General features: G+C 44.6%; 1 protein-coding gene across 2 annotated transcripts in view; it reads left to right on the top strand.

Moving 5' to 3' along the window:
- kcnq5b (potassium voltage-gated channel, KQT-like subfamily, member 5b) overlaps positions 1-21,656 on the top strand; it is an 86,002-nt gene that overhangs the window by 48,376 nt on the left and 15,970 nt on the right. Inside the window, exons 2-8 of one of the 2 annotated variants that reach the window (XM_076983513.1) lie at positions 9,031-9,121; positions 10,564-10,690; positions 17,776-17,951; positions 19,658-19,783; positions 20,270-20,380; positions 20,508-20,603; positions 20,742-20,830. In XM_076983513.1, coding sequence (XP_076839628.1) covers positions 9,031-9,121; positions 10,564-10,690; positions 17,776-17,951; positions 19,658-19,783; positions 20,270-20,380; positions 20,508-20,603; positions 20,742-20,830 — 816 coding nt within the window. Of the gene's footprint in view, positions 1-9,030; positions 9,122-10,563; positions 10,691-17,775; positions 17,952-19,657; positions 19,784-20,269; positions 20,381-20,507; positions 20,604-20,741; positions 20,831-21,068; positions 21,164-21,656 lie in introns of both variants that reach the window. The other variant, XM_076983512.1, reaches the window with a different exon arrangement.

Below are 21,656 nucleotides of genomic sequence, written 5' to 3'. Positions count from 1 at the left end.
AGAGTTAGCAGCTTAGTAGCGCCTAGGTCACGTGCTGACGTCACGTAAAGTCAGGAGGGCACGTAAGGGTCAATGTGAATCAACGTGATTCACATGTGAATGGTGATTATTATTATTATTATTATTATTATTATTATTATTATTATTATTATTATTATGCCACACAGACAGACTTTCACACATACAAAAATTGACAAAAGGGCACTTTGGGCAGAAAGGGCCAAAGGGGCAGGTGCTCCAGCACCCTCCGCCCCCCCCCCCTCTGCACGTGCCTGGGCGGTAGTGCAATTAGTCCCCGACACGCATGCAAAGAACGGTAGAAAATGGATCAGTAGAGATTTTGTAAGAGAAAGATTGTTTTGTGGTTGAGATTCAGGCGAGGAACAGACTTTGTGGACTTTGTACAACAAAACTTTTTTTTTTCCCGACAGTTGTTCACGACTTCGGGCTAATGTTGTGCGGTTTTCGTTGCAGTCATGTGTAGCAGCCTGTGGTCTTCATGCCTATCTGCCCTTCACCAAGGCTGAACAAGAGGTCTGGAGGAACATTGGTGCACAGCACTGACAAAACCTCCCTGGCAAAATGACAAAGAACTGATGTAATTTGAATTAATAGGGAACAGAGAACAGTATATCGTTATGTATATATGTTATCTAGAGTTACTGCCATTTTGGAAGTGTTTCGGGACTGCTGGTTTTTGGCTTGTTTTTGGGTTGGTATGTTGGTATGGTAGGTTAAGATAACCCAGAGAGACAGGCAAGCGTACCGAACGAAGTAGTGATCAATGGGCCATTGGCAATTTTCATACCTTAACCGACGTAATACTGTCAATGGGATTAGGGAAGAGGACAGAGCAGATACAGCAAAAGAAGAAAAGGAGATGTTTGACATCAGCCAGGTCATAGAGGACACGATCAATCTGAATGCCCAAGGACGTCCTCAACCACCTCTCTCTCTCTCGAATCTACAGATGAATTCCCATCTAATTTCCCAGTCTTCAAACAGCACGGAGAGCCTCACCACTCAGGATGACACACTGCAGAGCAGCCTGGTCTGTGGAGGTGGGCTGTTTGTTTCCAACTGCCGATTGCTTCTGGATTTGATTGGCACTTCTCTTACTATTTAGATGTAGTCTTGTGCTTTTAGGTTGTTGTTTTTTTTACCCATTTACACACACACACACACCATTACATAAAGTCTGGCAGTCCAGGGACTGTCAAGGTTACACAGACAGTATTTGTGCATAAAATATCTAAGTCAACCCCCGAAGCAAGGCAAAATTTCTCTCGCACACACACACACATGCGCACACAGCATGCAACTGTATGTGTGAATGTATGTGAGTGACAGATCTTAGCTTGTCATACGCATACACAGATCTTAGCTTGGTTTATACACACACAGGTATAAACAGACTGTGCTGATTGAGGAGAGGCTGAAAGGACCCTGGAACACCTCTGGGTGCATCAGTGTGACCTTGCTGACCCCTCGCTGGACACTCGGGCGATGCACACTCCCCACACAGCTGTGCCGATGCTAGCACATCTGGACCTGCTCCACCAGCAGCCCTGCGCTGTGCTGCCCTTTCAAACCGACGAGGCTGGAGTGTGCTGGGGGGGGGATGCCCGGGCAGGGAGACGTGTTTTCTTCTGGTTGAGGTCTCATCGAGCTCTCGCTCGGTAACGTGGGCTGTCCAACCAGGCGATCGTTGGTGAACGCAGCGGAATGGTAATGTGCTGCCGTGGAAACCACAGGCCCGGGGTCTGGAAGCTTCTGAATCAGGATGGCGAGAGGGCTTTAGGTAGAGCTTAAGACAGAGCTGTGTCCATCAGTCATGTTTATCCCCTTCCTACAGAACCGATCAATCCACATCAACCATCCCCCAGCCCTGATACACCCCTCCACAAAGCAGTATTAACGACACAGAGTCAGACTGTGATGAAGTGCTCAGATGTGCACAGTCTCACGACTACACCAGGCTCTTCTGCATACTCACACTCTCTGGTAAAGAAAACCGCATATCGGAGAATCCTAAGCCAATTATAGGAAGAGTAATGTATTTAAAGGTTTTCTACCTGTCCTGTGTTGCTGCAAACGTTTGTGTTTCTCATTAAAGGAGAGAGAGACACCCACAGAGTACAGACATATGCTGAAAAACATCTAAGAATAACATACACATGCATCTGGTTGTGTTGTGTAACATGGAAGTGGCAATAGGCGCGGCACCGAGATGATCGTGCGTGTATATTCACACTATACGCTGGAGGTTTACTGTCAGAACCCGTGCAGAATACAGGCTTTCTAATGAAGCCATCTGTACATATTCTAGTATTGCCATGAGGGTCTCATGCCGAGGTTAGGCTCGACAAGTCATTCTCAACTTATCCCAAACGGAGTAATGACCAGGTGTGCACTGGCCACAGCGATAGCACCAGCTAGACGGCACCTGCGGGGGCCTTTTAACGACTGAGCAGCTGTTTGGGGTTTGAAGGAAACAAATTCTTGGTATTCCAGTGCAGAAATGCTCCTGCTTGTATCAGGGATAAAATACAAGAACAAAGCTCAGTTTGCATTAACAGCATTGGTGTCGGTGCAATCTGCTTTTGACTTCTGTGGAATTTTGATTGAAGCTGGTTTTGATATTGTGTATCTTTTAGGTTCAGCATAGTTCAAATGTTTTTTGTCAGTTCAGATCAGTCTTGGTATCCAGTCTTGTTTAGCCTTCAGTGATGGAAGTACTTCACATTCCACTTGGATCGGAGCCAGTTGGTTCTTCACAGTATTCTGCTGGCCCCGGGGATTTCCTTTAAAACGTGGACCTTTTATCAGCTGTGTCCAACCAAGGCAGCTCTCCCCATAGTTGCACATGGATATCAACATAAACTGTGCAAAATGGATTCAGGTTCATGACATGGGCACACTGAATGCAGAAGCATCTCTTGATGTGTGTATGTGTCTGTGGGGCTGAGGGTAAGAGTGTGAGGTTAAGAGTGTCTATGCTGAGTGCACGTCAGTGTGTAGGGCTGCTGTATTCATCCCACAGGGGGGTCCTGCACTGCAAGCTGTGTCTTTCTTCCCTCTCTCACCTGGGTTGCCCGTATTCACACTGCAGCTATTTTAGGGTTGGTTCAGGAAGCCAGAAGCCAGCAGACTTCCAGCTGTTTTTTCCCCTTCTCTCTCTCTCTCTCTCTCTCTCTCTCTCTCTCTCTCTCTCTCTCTCTCTCTCTCTCTCTCGCCCCTCTCTCTCTCTCTCTCCCTCCTTTCTCTCTCTGTCTCTCTCTCCTTTCTCTCTCCCCTTCTCAGTGGCTGAGAAATATCATTAAGAGGGTGACGCAGTCTGTCCATCTGCCTTTCTTTAATTATGGTGTGTCACGTAAAGGGCCTCGGGTGGAGGAAGCGTGAGGGAGGTGGAGGATCGCGGGGTGACTGAACAGAAGCCCTAAAAACCTGGCAAAGCACGCCAGACGAGGTGGTGATATTACATCATGTCGCACACAGTGATTCAGTAATAAAATCAGAAACTCCTATCGCAAAATCTACCTGGCGCCAGTGATGTGGAAGGGAAGGAAGGTAGGAAGTTGTTTGCTCTCTCTCTCTCTCTCTCTCTCTCTAACTCTCTCTCTCTCTCTCTCAGAATTCCTGTCAGGTTCTAAAGCTATTTTAGTAGCACGTTTACTTTGCCGCAGTTCCCCGCTTGTGCCAGCCCAGCACTGCAAACTCCGGAATACAGAAGACGAGCCGGAGAATAAGCGTGTTCTTCAGGAACTGACGTTTCATGCAAGCCGTCCATTGGATTGCGAGCAGTGAATGACTGGGGTTACCCTATGGGGGAGTGGCTTGCTGGGGCTGGGAAGTTCTGATGAGTTAGCATATGCCACACTGGAGAATTAGGAGTTAATCCATTGATTCATTCAGACTGTACAGACCTTCTTGTAACATGCCTGAATCAGCATACACACAACACACACATACAGCTTAGGCAGTCTGGGGGCAGGTGTATCCTGGTATGGCACAGTGCTAAACAGGCTGTGACTATTTAATTGGGTCGTGGCCTCTCCGCACAGTATGACACACACAGAGATAATTACCCTCCACACCAGTCACTTAGTGCTACTGCTCAGCTCAGCGTGTGTGTGTGTGTGTGTGTGTGTGGCTGCCCGTGAAGATGTTTCCCTGGGAGACGGGCCGATTATCCAGCAAAATCTGCACTGCAGTGAATATAAGCTCGAGATAAACACATTTGCAGTTTGGGTCTAAGCTGCCTGTGTTTGACTCTTCCTGTACATGACTCTTCCTGGGTTTGACTCTTCCTGGGCGGGAAGCCTGTATCCTCCCCAGTGCACCACTGTCATTTAATGCGAAACTTAATGTTGTATCATTAGCAAAGTGTTTCTCTGATCTGGCAGAAACACGTTTGTCACACTGAACACCCTCATGCTAAATAGCCGTAGTTTCCAGAGCAGTTTGTGCCTGATGTGTTGCAAGATTCTGAACACTTCTTACCATCTTCATTTTGCTCGTCAAAATTGCCCTGCGTTGACATCATCTAGTTCCTGCCTTGTGATTTATATACAGTTATGTAGCCTTCAGTCCGGATGGGTTCATCCTATTAGAACTTCCAAAAGAAGTACCATAAACACACACACACACACACACAAGCCGTTGGAGCTTTGGCCCTTGTTCTCCACACACCTCAGGAGGTGGAGAGAGCCCAGATGTCTCCTGGCAGAGATCTTCAAGGTGCCTGTGGCAGAGTGGAAAGTTAGTGATGGCAGTATTTCTGGCATGCTGCCTCCTCACACACACACAGACACACACACACACACACACACATAGAGGATTACTGTCAGTGTCGTCTGTGGGCTTTGCCAAGAACCTTGAGGCACTCAGGGCACGAGCTGGACTCTGCTCTGCTCATCATTCACAGAGGGACTACGTCACCCAGGAACCCTCGCCAGCTCCCAGCGAACACAAGTCATCTTTATGCAAAAACCTGACGCTAATTGGACACTAACTTTGTTGCTAGCCATGTCCTTGAGTGGAGTGTTTCTTTAAGTGACCAGCCAGACTTGTCCATGGAATCAGAGAGGAGTCCACCCTGCTAAAGTGTTTGTAGTTACCAGCTAGAAGTGAAACAAGAAATTCAGATTTCACAGACTACTTAAAGTTTACACTGCGCATAACGATTTGTTCACATTTTTGAGATACATTGGTCTAAATTACAGAACAAATAATTAACAAGATTTCCATTTAAATAAACCTAATCTTAGAGGACTATGTAGGCAAGTAGTGAAGTGAAGAAGCGTTTGGGACCAAGCCCTGTGGTATTGATCTTCTACCCTGGAGGCTAAGGAACAGCCCTCACAGCGGCCAGCTGTCACTGAGGAATGCACCAATGACATGCCTGCAAGTCTGTTGGTATGGCAACAGAGTCAGAGGGCAAGTCCATTAGAACACAGGTGGCCAAACTGACATACCCCGTCCCACCAACGGAGATGACAACTGGCCAAGGGGCAGGCATGATTTAAAGCACCACTTTCCCCCAAAATGCTAACGTAGTTGACAGTGAATATAATTTAGTGGAGACCGGTTCACATGCCGCCGTGTCCATAACTCTAGCTGTCCTCTTTGTACTTTTACTCCTCGTTGTCTTTATCATTTACAGTGTAATAAACTTTTTTACAGTAACAGTGTGTAACAGTACATTTACCCTATGCTCTGTGCCGTACTGCATCTGTGCTCTGACTAGAGAGAGTCGGGACACTGTTACACATTGTTACTCTATACATTACATCTGGGTTAGCTGCTTGGTGCAGGAGTGTAGGTGCAGGTGGGCGTAATGAGGTGTTTGTCATAATACCGGTTGATGGATCTATTATGGCGTAATGGTCCAGCTTCTGTTTGTCGAACGGTTGCTTGGAGCTTAAGCCCCTTGTTATACAGTAATGACAGCCAAGAGTGTCTGGTTAGCAACAACAGCGTTAACACTTGTTTTAATAATCAGCTGGCATGGAGATGTTTCTTTACCTTTGAGAACCAAGGCTTACACATATGCTCTCTCTCTCTCTTTCTCTCTCTCTCCTTTACAGGCTTCGTGTTAGGATATGTCTGAAATAGACATCATAATCCATACAGGAGTGTAAACAATTCACCATCACCACATCCAGCGAATTTATTCACTGTTTTTTTTTTTTTACTTCAGGTTCAGGACCACGGACAGGTCACATTGGGCTTGTTTTGGGAACTCGGGAATCCTCACACAGTCTCTCTAAAACTACTTAAGTACACACAGGAGGAGTGGGAAGAGGGCCTGGCCTTGTATGAGAATACAACAGCAGTCACTCTGTGCTCTGTTTCAGAGATGAGGCATTTGTACTGACCCTGTTCCATATAGAAAGTCATGCTAGCATATAGTAGCATGCTGGCATCATTCCAGGTATACTTTTATGTAAAAGTTTGGTTTGTAAACATAGGATGGTTTCTGTAGAGAAACAGACACTGCCGTCACTTCCTCCGACCCACCTGTGAGTGGTTATCCGTATTTGTGTAGATATGTTAGATTAATGCAGCATAAATATCAGTCTCTGGGTGGTGTAATGAATAACAACATAGGTGGGCATAGATAATTTTTTTAATCTAGATTAATCTCACTGAAATCTTGAAATTAATCTAGATTAAAATGGCTCATTCAGAATATGCGTGCTACCCAAGTAATGACTAAAAGTTTCCAAAATGCATCAATGACTGCTTGAGGAAGCTGTTCTACTTTGATACTTGAAGAAAAAAAAACATGCTCGATAAAATGTAGGCTACTCGTGATCAAAAGTTTATTCAGTTAAACATGAAAATAATACTGTAAGCCTACATACTTTTAAGAGGGCATATTCAGTCAAACATGAATTTGTAAGCCTACATACTGTACATTAAAAGGGGTTGATAACGTGTTTATTCAGCTAAACAGGAGATTTGAAATGTAAGCCAACATTTAGTACAAGGGCTCGATAACCTGCTTTCGGCAGCTGCATCAGTGCTTGACCCAGCGTCAGCAGCATTAGCAAACGGGTGCTTTGCGTTTAAATGGTACTTCAGACTGGTAAAACTCCTACAATAAACTAATTCCGCGTTGCATATGGTGCAAACAACTTTAGTCTTGTCAATGTCTCCATTAGGAAGCTTCTTAAAAATGAATTTTACATTAAGCAAACCTGGCGGCTTCGTGGCTGCATCCATGTAAACACACGTACGATTTGTTGTGGTAGTCTTTGTAATTCACAGGTTTGAAAACTCGTTCTCGCCCCCTATTGTACAATTTGGTGCACCCAAGGTGTATTCAATCAAGGTGAAAGTCATCATAGTTTGCTTACCTATTTTGACCCAGCTCCCAACCCATCTTTAAGAATAGATTAATGGCGATATTTTTTATATCGCCCGATAAGAGTATCACATTATCGAACGCCGTTAACGCCGATAACGGCCCACCACTAATAACAACAGATTGAGAAGAGAGACGGAGAGACACAAGAGCGGGAGCTGGTGAGGGACGGCGAGAGTGCGGGAGGGATGGAGAGACAGATATGGATGGTGCTCACTCATCCTTGGCATTCAGGATCAAAACAAATCAATCTGATTATGCAGAGCAGCTACTGTGTGTGGGCTAGTGTGCGTGGGAGGGTTGGCACGCTGGTGTTTACTGCAGGTCGCGCTTTAAAGGTTAAGAGGTCCTCTCCCGCCCTCAAAGGTCATACCACTCCGTGTATCCCACCAGGGCAGAAAGTGATACACGAGTACAAAGACATGGCAGGTGAGTAGTTGATGGACAACACACAAGGGGAGCTGCTGGTTCTCCTGTAGCTCACCTGGTAGAGAATATAGCACCTGGTGCTGGGAATACTGGTGTTGTAGGTTTCATTCCCATCAATGTATGCATGCTAGATGTCATACTGATGAATATATGTCCCTTGGTAAGAGTGTGTCAGATCTATTTTCACCTGCCTGTCATTCTTGCAAGGTCCTCCTCTTTTAATAAAAAACCAAATCCACTGTGACGGAGTGGACGTGCACAGCTCTTACACCACAGTTGCAGACACCAGGCTTTGGCGGGCATGGCTGTCTTGTGAAATCGAAAATGCTATTGATCGCCTGTGGCATACCGAGCAAGAAAGCGTAAAGTGTATTGCGTTGGAATGGGTGTGTGGAAGCCTGAAGTGTGTTGAGTAACATGTGTAGCATATAGCATATCATCAATCACAATCATGACTCGGGTCCACATTGGCCTGGAGCTTAGTGAACACACTAAAGTAATGGCAGGTCAGGGCGGGGTAGTGTGGAGAGAGCAGCGTTCTTACGGAACGAACATAATGATGGAATGGAGAGAACGATTAGAATGAAAGAATGAAGGAGAATGGAGAGAAAGAGAGAGAGAGAGAGAGAGAGTGGGGGTAGAGGACCTATTAGTCTAGGGTTAGGCATCAAAAATACAACCACTTCCAGATGACTGTGTATTACCACGTCAGCAATCCTCGTCTCTAATCGTGTGTTATAGTTAAATAGAAGAATAGTTAACATTAATTATGCCAAGAGTTTGAGGAATGGTGAAATAATCAGTTGTTTATAGGAGAAGGGGACTTAACTCATTGAAGTGATAGCCCAAAGGCAGCCGTTATCTGACACTGTCCTGAAGGAAGCGTAATTTTCAGTGCTGTTTGTTTTATTGGTTGAATCTTTCATTCGTTCCTTTTGCTGGAAGGCCAAGAGACAGTGTTTCTTCCTCCTAAAGCTGTATTTGCATTGCTTTTCCTGCATGGCACTTTGTTCTTAGTCAATTTATTTTGTAATCTTGTTCTTCACCACATTAATTGGTTGATTATATCCTTCATTACCATTAAAGTAACTTAAAACGGTTTGTGGTGTGTGTTTCATGCTTTCCTCTGTGGTTTTGTAGGTTTTTCCAGGTTTGTAGTGTCTCATGCCTTCCTCTGGGTGATTGGACAGGTTTGTAGTGTTTCATGCCTTCCTCTGTGTGATTGGCAGGTTTGTGCTGGTGTTGGGCTGCTTGGTGCTCTCCGTGTTCTCCACCATTCCAGAACATCAGGACATGGCTTCCCGCTCCCTCTTCATTCTGGTAAGGCAGGAAAAAAACGGCCACCACCAATTATCAAACCCCTTTACACCAACAGCATAAGCTTGGGCTGAGATATACGAGTCATGTTTCATCTCTTAGAAGCTTTTTAGATTCACCGTGTATAGATACTAAAAGTATCTTACCTTTAGGAAATGTTAAATCCCTACATGCCTGTTCAGATTATGACTGATCAAACCTATGTTCAATGATCTTATTTAAAAAGTGGATGAGCACCATATAGAGAACCATGATGTAACACCATAATCTCTACGGGTTGCGGGATTAAAGCAGTGATGAAGGCTGGTTGCAGGTGCCACTGAAAGTGAAGATCAAAGGGTCTTTTCCCTTTGAGTGCAGTTCAGTTACTGTCTATCCCGGCCTAATAGGCATCCCATGGTTGCGGTAAAAATGCGCCTGATTGGATTACTAACGCAGCCCATTCGTAGCACAACCAGCTTGTCATCAGTGGAGTCGTAATATTTCTTTTTATGTCACTGCATTACAACTTTGTCTTCTCTCAACGTATATCACAAACTTAATCAATCCTATATGGACACCATGTTAGCATCTGCTGATGAACCACGAGCTAATCTGAAGACGGAAGGACAAATGAAACTCTTAAGCCGGTTGAATTGATCGGTTTGATCTGGATCAGTTATAACGGAAGTGTAGCCCGGGAGTCGTCTGGTAATCCTCCCCAACAATCCTGTTATCGTGAGTTGATTTGTGGTCTACTGTGTGCCGCTGTAGCTCTGCTAATGAAATCAGGATGTACAGATGACCGCCGTAAACAGATGACTGCCGTAATCCCATTAATGCACAGCTGTGTCTGATAACACTACACTGCCCCCCGCTGCACAGGAGGACTACATAAAAGTGCAAGAGCATGTTCAGAAAGACTCCCGGTTCATATCACACCGGTCAACAAAATTTGAACACTATATTTCACAAACTAAAATAGTTGGACCTTAAAGTACATTTTACTCTGTACTCAAATGTGTTTTTTTCTATTATAATTTTTCTATTACATATGGTGACAGCAGTTAAATCTTACATTAGGTATATATTATAAAGTATGCTTAAAATAGGTACAGATATCTAAAATGTATATGTATGATTTTATGTCTATATTTGGCTTGAGGACCATCCTTCAGTGTCCAGCAGTAGTCTGCCTGCACAGAGGGGCTCTCATTTCCTTGGTACCACTTTTCCATACTATACAAAATGACATATGAGGTGCGACACTGTTACAGATATGATGTGACCATTATTGACCTTATTGTCATGATGATACTTATATTCTTATTTACTCTTTAGCAGTAGTTTACGCACGTTCCTTCAACTGTGTTACTGTGCAAGCACATTCCTTTCTGTCGAACAACTCCATGAGTGGAATGAGATGTTCTCTTGACTCCTTTGGACTGCTGTGTGTCCTGTCACAGGAGTTTGTGATGATCATGGTGTTCGGGGTGGAGTTCATCATCCGGATCTGGTCGGCGGGTTGCTGCTGCCGATACCGAGGATGGCAAGGGCGACTGCGATTCGCACAGAAGCCATTTTGTGTCATAGGTGAGTATAAGGCCATGCTAACTAACACAGACAGAAAAAAAACAGGCCCACATCAGTCCCTCTCGAGCAGTTGCCTCCAGCCGCTCAGATTCTAGAACTGATCTAGATCTGGAAGATCTGGAACACTTTATATGACAAAAGGTATTTATGATGGCAGCCGACATGAAAGATTGTCTGAAACCTCTTCAGATTTCCAATCAATTTCAGATAGCCATTCTAAAAATAAAGAATATGTAACAGGACTACCCAGTGTGAAAATGGAATGACATGATTGTGAAAAATCTATTTATCTAAAAATCTGCTGCATTCGGTCCTGTCATCTCTGAAGTTTGAAGTGGTACTAGTAAGTCTTTATAATTTTCTCCATTCCTAAATGCTGTTCCAGGAACAATCTCCCTAATCTCTTCCATCTCTAAATGTTGATCCAGAAACAAGTTTCTCCATTGTGATATTACATAAATCTGTTGTATGTCTGTTAAGTTTTAAACAACCCAATCTGACTAGACACTAATAAGACTAATAATACACAGGATCACAGTATGAGTGACGATTTCAGACCAGACTCAAATATAATCCCGTTAGATCATGATCGCCCAGATTTTATGTCAGACAAAGACCCACATGAGATCAGACTACTGTATACTATCCTGTCATCTCTCAAGTTTGAAAAGTTAGCTGAGACCAAGACCAGATCAGACCTAGACCATCTCTTCTGAAGGACAGAGGGGGCCGAATGTGTGCAAAGTTCTAATTCTCTTTGGTGGTTTTCAAAGATGTTTGTGTTAAGTCAGAGTTTTCTTCTTCACCATTTGGCCCTTTCCTTGGATAAATAAACTTTTAATACTAACGCAACACCAGGTACACAAGAGGACTGACAGGAAACAACCTGACATTTGTGAACTCGGTACTGAACACACACAGACACACACACACACACTGCCGGGTGAGCTCCAGGCCCTTTGAGGTTCATTTAGAAGAACCTGGCTGGTTAATGGTGGTTGTGCTTCAGCCCTCTGAGCTCTGCTCACTCTGCTATCACACGCTTGACCTTCTGCCTTGCTGCCTGATCTCCTCCCTGACACTCCTGTTCATCTGGCGTTCACTCACTACCGCCCAACTTCACGCTCCTCCATGCCCCGTCATCGGCTTCATCTTGAGGTGTACACCGCCCCTACCCCACCCCCCGTCTCTGTTTACTGTCAACAAAACACAATAGCAGCCTGGTAACCTCAAATGGCCGTTTCAGAACGGAAGTCCGAGTCGACAGCCATGCGGTTCCGACTTTCCTGTTGCCAATGCACCTGGGCTGATGAAGGGATGACTGTACAAAAACATCTGAACAAACGGCTGCCCAGACATCAGGCATATAGGCCCTGTGAGGTATAATTTGATAACCATGGCCTGGTGGAGACTACATTGGCTAAACAATTTAGTCTCAACCTCTTTTTCTTGTGGCCTGCAGACGTGATGAGCACTGGGCTCCTCAGAACCTGCTTTTCTCATGCATGTCTGAAATGGAGCTTATTAAGGTTGAACTGTATTACCGTGTGTGTGTGTGCGAGAGGAAGGGGGTAGGTGGATGGGTGTGTGTGTGTGTGTGTGTGGGAGGGGGGGTGTAGGTGGATGGGTGTGTGTGTTTTCTCAGTTGTGCTTGTCCACAGTGCCAGCACTTATCCCTGGCCTCATTGTTTTGAATAGGAAATGGTGAAAGTAATGGAGGTCATTAATAACCAGTGGCTGCTTCCGTGCATGTGTGTGTGTGTGTGTGTGTGTGCGCGTGTGTGCGCGTGCGCGTGAATATGTGAGTGCGTACGTGCATGCGTGTGAATGTGTGTGTGTGTGTGTGTGTGTGTGTGATCAGTTTGTCTGTGAAGTGGTACTTGCACGATGGGTTTAGACCTTGTTATAACCTGAAAACAAAAGGATGAGGGTTCCTTGTTTCTGCGCGGTGTCGTATAAAATCACGGCATTACAGACGTGACGTACAGGGCTGGGCGCTCCAGATTACGTGGAACAACAAAAGTTGTGGAGTTTGTATGGCAGATCAAAGGCCAAGATCACTGCTGTAAGAATATTCAAATTTTATTTTCAGACAAAGGTATCCACAATAATTATGGAAGATGACCGGCGCGCTGCTCTTCCATTTCTGTCAGCTGCGTCTACAGATCTCACTCTTCTCACACATCTCTCGCAGTAATCAATAGGAATTTTGATGGAGGTTAATAGTTTCTCTGACCTATTGTAGGTTATGACCTGTACTAGTCCAACTAGCTCATGAATAACTCTCAGCTGGAACCAGTTTTGTGTTTTGAATGACTCCTTCATTTCCTTCAAGGGTCGTGTGAAGAAGTTCTTCCAGCCCCTCAGGCCTTCAAGGAAATCAACAGGAGCCTAAACTGTTCATTTTCTCTAATGATGTGTTTTTCTTGGCAGTATTGTTTTTTATGTGATATGAGCAAATAGTTTGCACATTTAATACTAACATGTTCTTTAATGCTGGGTAAGGGTTAGAGTTAAAGTTAGGATAAATTTAATGGGTTAGTTAACTAAGGTTAGTTTAATGCTGTAGTTTTATGCCATTTCAGTAAAACGTTAGCTTTTAGGAGAAGACCAAACTCTAGTCTCAGAATGCAGTGCAGCTACACAGCACCGTTGAATTGAATTAAGTGGCTAGTGCCCAACTTTACTAACTAGCATTGGATTGTTGTTGGTAGTGGTGGTGGTGGTGTGGTGTTAATGGTGGTGGTGGTGATGGTGTGGTGGTGGTGGTGGGGTGTTAGTGGTGGTAGTGGTGGTGGTGGTGTGGTGTTAATGGTAGTGGTGGTGGTGGTGTGGTGTGGTGTTAGTGGTGGTAGTGGTAGTGGTGGTGGTGTTAGTGGTGTGTGTGGTGGTGTGGGGTTAGTGGTGGTGTTAGTGGTGGTGTTAGTGGTGGTGGTAGTGGTGGTGTGGTGTTAGTGGTGGTAGTGGTGGTGTGGTGTTAGTGGTGGTGTTAGTATAACAGCAAGTCAACCCCAGAACAACTATAAAAGTTTGTTGTGAAATAAATCTTGAACATTGAATGTCATGGATTGATTAGATATATCAGTGTGCAAGCCAAATAGGAATGATTTAACGTTTGAGGTCAGTGCTTGCCATTGACCGAGGTGTCCCTTCTCCTTCCTTCTCAGCCCACAGGCTGCCTGTCATTCTGAGTGCTTGTTTTGTTTTCCCTACCTGAACAGGCTGCTCAGCCCTATTAGAGGATATTGTTAGGTAAGATGGCAAGATAATTGAACGAACTCGAAAGCGTTTGGAACAAGGCCGTGTGTGTGTGTGTGTGTGTGTGTGTGTGTGTGTGTGTGTGTGTGTGTCTGTGTGTGTGTGTGTGTGTCTGTGTGTGTGTGTGTGTGTGTGTGTGTGTGTGTGTGTGTGTGTGTGTGTGTGTGTGTGTGTCCCTACAGCTCTGTTTTGGAACTGCCCCTTTGTACCTCCACCTGTTCATTAAAACCCTCCACAAGTTAGTCACGTGCCATTTCTCGGGACACCTTGTCACCTTGTGTACTTTACAGAGTAATACAGTCTGCGGTTACTCCCTGGAATGCTGAAATCAAACGTTCTTCAAAACATCCCCTCCTATCGTCTCCCCGTCCCAGTGTGACATGTGAGATGTGCTGAGAAACACCAAGTATCTCTAAGGCACCATGTATTCCTCACTGGGGCCCATGCGTCCATAGTCTGCTGTCCTGGGCAGCTTAGTTATGATTCATGACTCCAAGAGCCCTCTGTTAAATCAGCAGGTACTTCCCTTCCTCTAGACTCCCCAAGGGACGGACGCATGCCAACTACAACATACGGTACTCCTGTTCCACTGCTCAGGGCAGAGAACAGCAGTCAACATGAGACTGTCATAGCACAGCGATCTTTTGAGGAGAGGGATACAGTGAGGAAGGAAAAGGGGGGAGGGAGAGAGAAAGAGAGGGAGAGAAGGGAAAGGAGGGAGGGAGAGAAAGAGTGAGAGAAGAGAAGGCTAATTTTATTCCTCAGCTTGAGGCTTGGCACTGTTGGTGTTATTTCAGGGTTTGGAGGGGTGTCTTTAGTGAATGTGTTTTTTTTGTGTGAACTTGCTTTGTCCTCTTCTCTTGTTTTCTCTCTCTCTCTATCTATCTCTCTCTCTCTCTCACTCACTCTCTCTCTCTCTCTCTCTCTCTCTCTCTCTCTTTCTCTCTGGTGTAGACCTACCCCAGACCTGAACTTTCTGAGCCCCTGCAGAGTTTTATTGAAGCCCCCAAATCTCTATTGTTCATGTGCTCCTGAAGGTCTTGATTAAATGGATCAGGTGTGCTAGACTAGGCTTGGCACTAAACCCTGCAGGGTGGTAGAGGACGATAGGACAAGTACATCTCACCTTCTGACTATGTTCACTTCATGGATGCACTGTGTTCTTCCTACCACATCTTTTTATTTTAATCTTTGTGATTCTTAATCACTGAGACACTTGGCTCAGAAAACTGGCGATTGTGAACGGGACATTTTTAGTGCAAGATGGTGAGATCTCATAAAAATGTGACTAAATGAACTGCGTAGGCACAGAATTGAAGAATTGAAGACTACCATTGTCTCAATCCAAATACAAGGTGTGGAGGGTTTTAATAAACCGTTTGCGTTACAAAAGGACAATGGAGGAGTTGCGGCGACAGGAACGTACGACACCCCTGATGGGGTTTTGGGCAATGGAGGTTGATTGCGTTGGCTGTTCGGGTCCCTTCGTATAGTCACGAGGAATCAGGTCATGGAGAAGACAGGTTTGGGGCTGGGAGGATTCACTGGGTTTCTCGTATATGTGGGAGAGAGTGTCAGATTTCATGTTTTTAAAAGCAGGTCGGTAGATTACCAGGAACTCAAACCAAGTGGAAAACAGAAACTATTCTCTCTCTCTAGGATTACGGTGCTTAGCTGTTTTGAGATGTACAAGTTTCTGGGGACCAGAAATTGATGCTAAGTGCCCTCAGGTCTATGATGCCAGTGCGTTGGGAGTTGAATCACAAAGATGTTTCTGTTACCCACATCATCGTTGCATTTTGTGTGGTTCAGTTTCCTGCTAAACTATGAGCAGGGGAGTAACTTCTTGGGATTGCAGATCTCTCCAGCCAGTGTAACCAAGGAAAGAGATTGAGAAGGATTGACACAGGATTGATATGTTTTGTGGTGTTTCCTTGGAAGCTTTGTGAATATATCAGGAGGTCATCTGTGTAGTCTGTAGATGTATTGATACACCATGTACACAAAGTGTCTTTTCGAAATGGTAAATTGTCTCTTCCACTTATCACTTTCTCATAAGCACACTAGATTATATGTATTTCTCAGGTCTAATTTGGTGAAGACAATTACCTGGTGGAGTTTTTCTTAAATGGAGGGGATTAATGGTAATGGATAGGGAAGCTTCACTGTGTTGCAATTAAGTGCTCTGTAATCAATACAGGGCAAAGCCTGTCGTCTTCCTTCTCTATGCAGAAAAAGGCTCTGGTGGTTGGGGAAGTGGATAAGTGAATGAACTCGCAAGTACCTTTGGAGATATATCCATGGCCTCAGTTTCAGGGATTCACAAAGGATAGGATTTGGGTTTTTGGGGTTATACCGGGCAGGAGGTCCATGTTTGTCACATGGATGTGACATGGTGAGGGGCAGCTCGGGAGCATTATGGCTGAAAACATCATTAAAGTCAGCATGTCCGATGGCGACCAGGTCAGTGTTAGGATTGAGAGGACTCTCTGTGAATACTCTGACAGGGATGGATAGTACCTGAATGACCAGTTGATTGTGTTTGGTTAACAATGGGAGAGCTGGGATGATGGGATCTTGTGTGAGAACAGTGGTGTGGCTCGTGTGCCTAGAGGCAGTAAGAGGGGGCTGGACGTGTTGGAGAGGCAGCTGGAGATCTGGAGATTTGTTCATCCAGGAAGTACCCATCAGCCCCCAAATGTATCAGCGCGAGCAGGAACATGTCATCAGTGGGTAATCTCACAGCGGGATAATTGTCTTGCCCCAGACATGTGCTGATCTCAGCAGGGAGATGATGAACCGGATCCAGTTCATGGGAAATGACTGGCGTGGTGCTCTAGATATATGGAGCCATGCATGCAAAAGCCCCTGTCTCGGTCCGGAGTGTAGTCATACCTCTCAGTTATAGAGAGTATAGTCATACCTCTCAGTTATAGAGAGTATAGTCATACCTCTCAGTTATAGAGAGTATAGTCATACCTCTCAGTTATAGAGAGTATAGTCATACCTCTCAATTATAGAGAGTATAGTCATACCTCTCAGTTATAGAGAGTATAGTCATACCTCTCAGTTATAGAGAGTATAGTCATACCTCTCAGTTATAGAGAGTATAGTCATACCTCTCAGTTATAGAGAGTATAGTCATACCTCTCAGTTATAGAGTGTAGTCATACCTCTCAGTTATAGAGAGTATAGTCATACCTCTCAGTTATAGAGTATAGTCATACCTCTCAGTTATAGAGTATAGTCATACCTCTCAATTATAGAGAGTATAGAGGGTCTTAATAGATAGGCGGTGGTACAAAACCAAAGTTCCAAAAGTTCACAATGAGCAAACAAAGGAGGCAAAACCAGGGCAACAAACAACTCTGAGAAAACCACTCAGTGTGCTTAGCCAGGCCAAACAATGCTTCAAAATGGGGAAGTGAAACATGAGCATTTAAAATAGGGGGGTGCGATCGGCAGATAACGTGGATACCATTAGTGTTTCTGCAAAGGTGAGTGAAAGGGGACGTGTTCGGTTAGTGAGTTAGTGATGAGTGAATGTTGTCCTTCTCCAGGGAATGGCTACCTGGAGTGGCTTGCAAATGCTCTCTGTTCTGACAACAAATCATTTCAGTATATCAGTACCTTCAAGTTAATCAGTACCTTAAAGTTAAAGAGCACAGCACATAACGCTGCCAAATGTTTGCCTGTCTCCTGAATGCTTTTAACTGTGAAATTTGCTTTCCTTCTGTCCTTTCTTTGATAAATCCTTCCTATATCCTAATGCCTGTTATTCTCTCCTCTTTCTACCTTCTCCCTCCCAACATTAATTTTTCCATCAGACATCACTGTGCTGATTGCGTCAGTCGCCGTGGTTTCGGCTGGTAGCCAAGGCAACATCTTCGCAACATCGGCACTGCGAAGCCTGCGTTTCCTGCAGATCCTGCGGATGGTGCGCATGGACCGCAGAGGAGGCACCTGGAAGCTGCTGGGATCTGTAGTTTATGCACACAGTAAGGTATGCTGGGATCTGTAGTTTATTCACACAGTAAGGTATGCTGGGATCTGTAGTTTATTCACACAGTAAGGTATGCTGGGATCTGTAGTTTATTCACACAGTAAGGTATGCTGGGATCTGTAGTTTATTCACACAGTAAGGTATGCTGGGATCTGTAGTTTATTCACACAGTAAGGTATGCTGGGATCTGTAGTTTATGCACACAGTAAGGTATGCTGGGATCTGTAGTTTATGCACACAGTAAGGTATGCTGGGATCTGTAGTTTATGCACACAGTAAGGTATGCTGGGATCTGTAGTTTATTCACACAGTAAGGTATGCTGGGATCTGTAGTTTATGCACACAGTAAGGTATGCTGGGATCTGTAGTTTATGCACACAGTAAGGTATGCTGGGATCTGTAGTTTATGCACACAGTAAGGTATGCTGGGATCTGTAGTTTATTCACACAGTAAGGTATGCTGGGATCTGTAGTTTATGCACACAGTAAGGTATGCTGGGATCTGTAGTTTATGCACACAGTAAGGTATGCTGGGATCTGTAGTTTATTCACACAGTAAGGTATGCTGGGATCTGTAGTTTATGCACACAGTAAGGTATGCTGGGATCTGTAGTTTATTCACACAGTAAGGTATGCTGGGATCTGTAGTTTATGCACACAGTAAGGTATGCTGGGATCTGTAGTTTATGCACACAGTAAGGTATGCTGGGTTGTACAACAATACAAGCTGAGCTATGTAGTCTTTGCATGCCGCAAGGTAAGTTATGTAGTTTATACATCCAGACAGAATATGTAGTTTCTGTGCTCAGCAAGGACTGTTGAAACGTACAGTACACATACATGGCAAGTATGCTGGGATATTTTGTTCCATGTCCAACAGAGTTCTAATTTAGATTTATAATTAGAATTATAACTTTGGCATACAGCAAGGAATGCTGGGATTTGTAGTTTACAGAGCAGCAAGTTAAGTTGTGAAATGAAATAACAGCATTACAAAGATGTAGAATTCAGCACTGTCAGCATGTAATCGTCCAAATATCAGCCAACCAGAGAGCACAAGTGCAGAGACTGAAACGCAGCTGCCACACATATATATATAGTATATTGCTGTCAATCATGGCTCTTCTGTCAAACACTATACGCACCCGGGTATATGGTTGGATGGCTACATTTGATGATCTTGATGACTTGATGATCTGTTCACCAGTTCTGATTCTTGCGATGTATCATTGTTACTTACCCTTAGTGTTCCATCTTAGATAACAGCTCCGCCTTCACTGCCCATTGGTCAGTGAGAGTGTGTGACGTTCATGGACAGTGTCCAAGAGAGTCCAGACACCAGTTCAGAGAAAAATTTGATATTTATGATTTGCTTGTAGAAATTCATGCCATTTAGACCTGGAATGATGGACGGTTTAGGATGTTAATGGGTCCTAAAAATATGGGCTAAAGTTTATGTCTATACTTGGTGGATATTTGGTGAAACACTGGTGGATCTTTCCCAATGCCCCCTTCATAACAGCAGCAAACAACGTACCAGCACATGCAGTGGTTCAAATAGAAATGATACTACCAGGTAAATGTTCATATGTCCCATTGAAAGAGTAACACGGACATCTGTATGATGTGTTGGCATTTCCTCTGCTCGTGTGGAAGGAGAGTGAGGAATGAGAATCTGGTTTAATAGGCTCGGCTCTGTTTTATAGGAGCTGGTCACGGCCTGGTACATTGGGTTCCTGGTTCTCATCTTCTCGTCCTTCTTGGTGTACCTGGTGGAGAAGGACTTCAACAGAGACTTCAGCACATACGCAGACGCACTGTGGTGGGGCACGGTGAGCAGCTTTCTACGTAGGGCTAGCGAGGAGCGCGAGAGCGGGCCCATCTCTGCTCAGGCCCTTCAGGGTACCCATTCTGTCCAGTCTGTGACATGAGGCTCTGGTCTTCTTCTGGTCCTTTAGAGAAACCATACAAAACCCAGCCAAGACAAACAAAAAAAAGAACAAAAGAAGCAGAGACAGAGAGAGAAATGGGGGTGGGAAAGGGGGATGAATATATATATATAACAAAAGATGAGAATAAGAAGTTTAACCAGCAGACACATTCACACACAAATATACAATCATGTAATTTTAGCTGAATTTACACATCATAAACCCCAATGGTACAAAAATATTGTTTCATCCAATTTTTATCTCTAATCTCTAAACTACTGTCCTTAAACCACCCAAAATAAATAATCTGCGTTTGTGATTATAGTGCAAAACTGACTGTGTATCCCAAGCTGCCTGTTGCGTGTCTCTCCTCCCGTGATTGTGTAGATCACGCTGACCACTATAGGCTATGGAGACAAGACACCCAGAACGTGGACTGGCCGCATGCTCTCTGCTGGCTTCTCCCTACTGGGCATCTCCTTCTTCGCTCTGCCTGCGGTGAGTCTCCAGGTGCCGCCCTGCTAGGTGTCACTTGGCTCCCGGTAACTGTGATAAAAGAGTGTCGGTACCGACCTGCGTCCTGACTGGCAGCAACTTTTAATGCCGCTCCTCTTGCCTTCCGCAGGGCATTCTGGGTTCAGGCTTCGCGCTGAAGGTCCAGGAGCAGCACAGGCAGAAGCACTTTGAAAAGAGGAGGAACCCTGCTGCCTGCCTCATTCAGGTAATGTCATTCAGGTGATGTCATTCAGGTGATGTCATTCGGGTGATGTCATTCAGGTGATGTCATTCAGGTGATGTCATTTGGGTGACGCTGGAGCATAAACCCCTCCCATCTCACGACTCCCCCTGTTCTGATCAGGCAGCGTGGCGTTGCTACTCCACTGATGATAGGCGTCCTTACCTACAGGCCACGTGGCTTCACTATGAAACTTCTGTACCTGTCCCCAGGCATGTATGGATGCCTGCTGAGACCAAAACCCTTAACTGTGCTCTTTACTAATCTGCATTTTGTTTTTTGTTTGTTTGTTTGTTTGTTTATGTCCTACCCCATCTTGTATTCTTTTTCTATATTTCCTTTTGTCTTTTTCATTTGTTTTCACTCCCTTCCTTCTGTACCTTGTCTCTTTCTTTGGATTTGTATTTGTATGTGTGTATGTGTGTGTGTGTGTGTGTGTTTGGCATGCAGTGTGTTTGGCGTAGCTATGCGGCTGATGAGAACTCGGTTTCCATTGCTACCTGGAAGCCTCATTTGAAGGCGTTGCATACCTGCAGTCCTACAAAGTAGGTATAACCCTGTGATAGGTGCTTTGCCTTACTGTCATCACTTCTCATCTTCATCATTCTCTCACCCTCATCTTCATCAGGCTCAATGTCATCTATATCATTCTCACCCTCATCTTCATCATTCTCTCACCCTCAGTTTCATCATTCTCTCATCTCATTTTACAACCATTGTCTTCATCAATCTATCACTCGCATCTTCATCATTCTCTGACCCTCATCATTCTCACCCTTATCTTTATCATTCTCATCCTTGTCTTCTTCATTCTCACCCTCACCCTTTTCACTCTCACCCTCATCATCATGATTCTCTTATCATCATCTTCATCATTCTCTCAATCTCATGTTAACCTGCAGATGGTAGGAGAGATTTCTCATATCCACTTCTTCTTTTGTAGACTTCTTACTTTTGATCCGTCTGTTTCTCTCTGTAACAAACACTCCAACACCCTCGCCCACACACACACTTACCTAGGTACTCTTTATTTCCAGA

Source organism: Brachyhypopomus gauderio, chromosome 20 (assembly GCF_052324685.1).
Source record: "Brachyhypopomus gauderio isolate BG-103 chromosome 20, BGAUD_0.2, whole genome shotgun sequence".
In the NCBI taxonomy this organism is placed as follows: domain Eukaryota; kingdom Metazoa; phylum Chordata; class Actinopteri; order Gymnotiformes; family Hypopomidae; genus Brachyhypopomus; species Brachyhypopomus gauderio.
The sequence above is the reverse complement of the archived record's forward strand: the minus strand, read 5'-3'. Positions and strand labels throughout refer to the sequence as shown.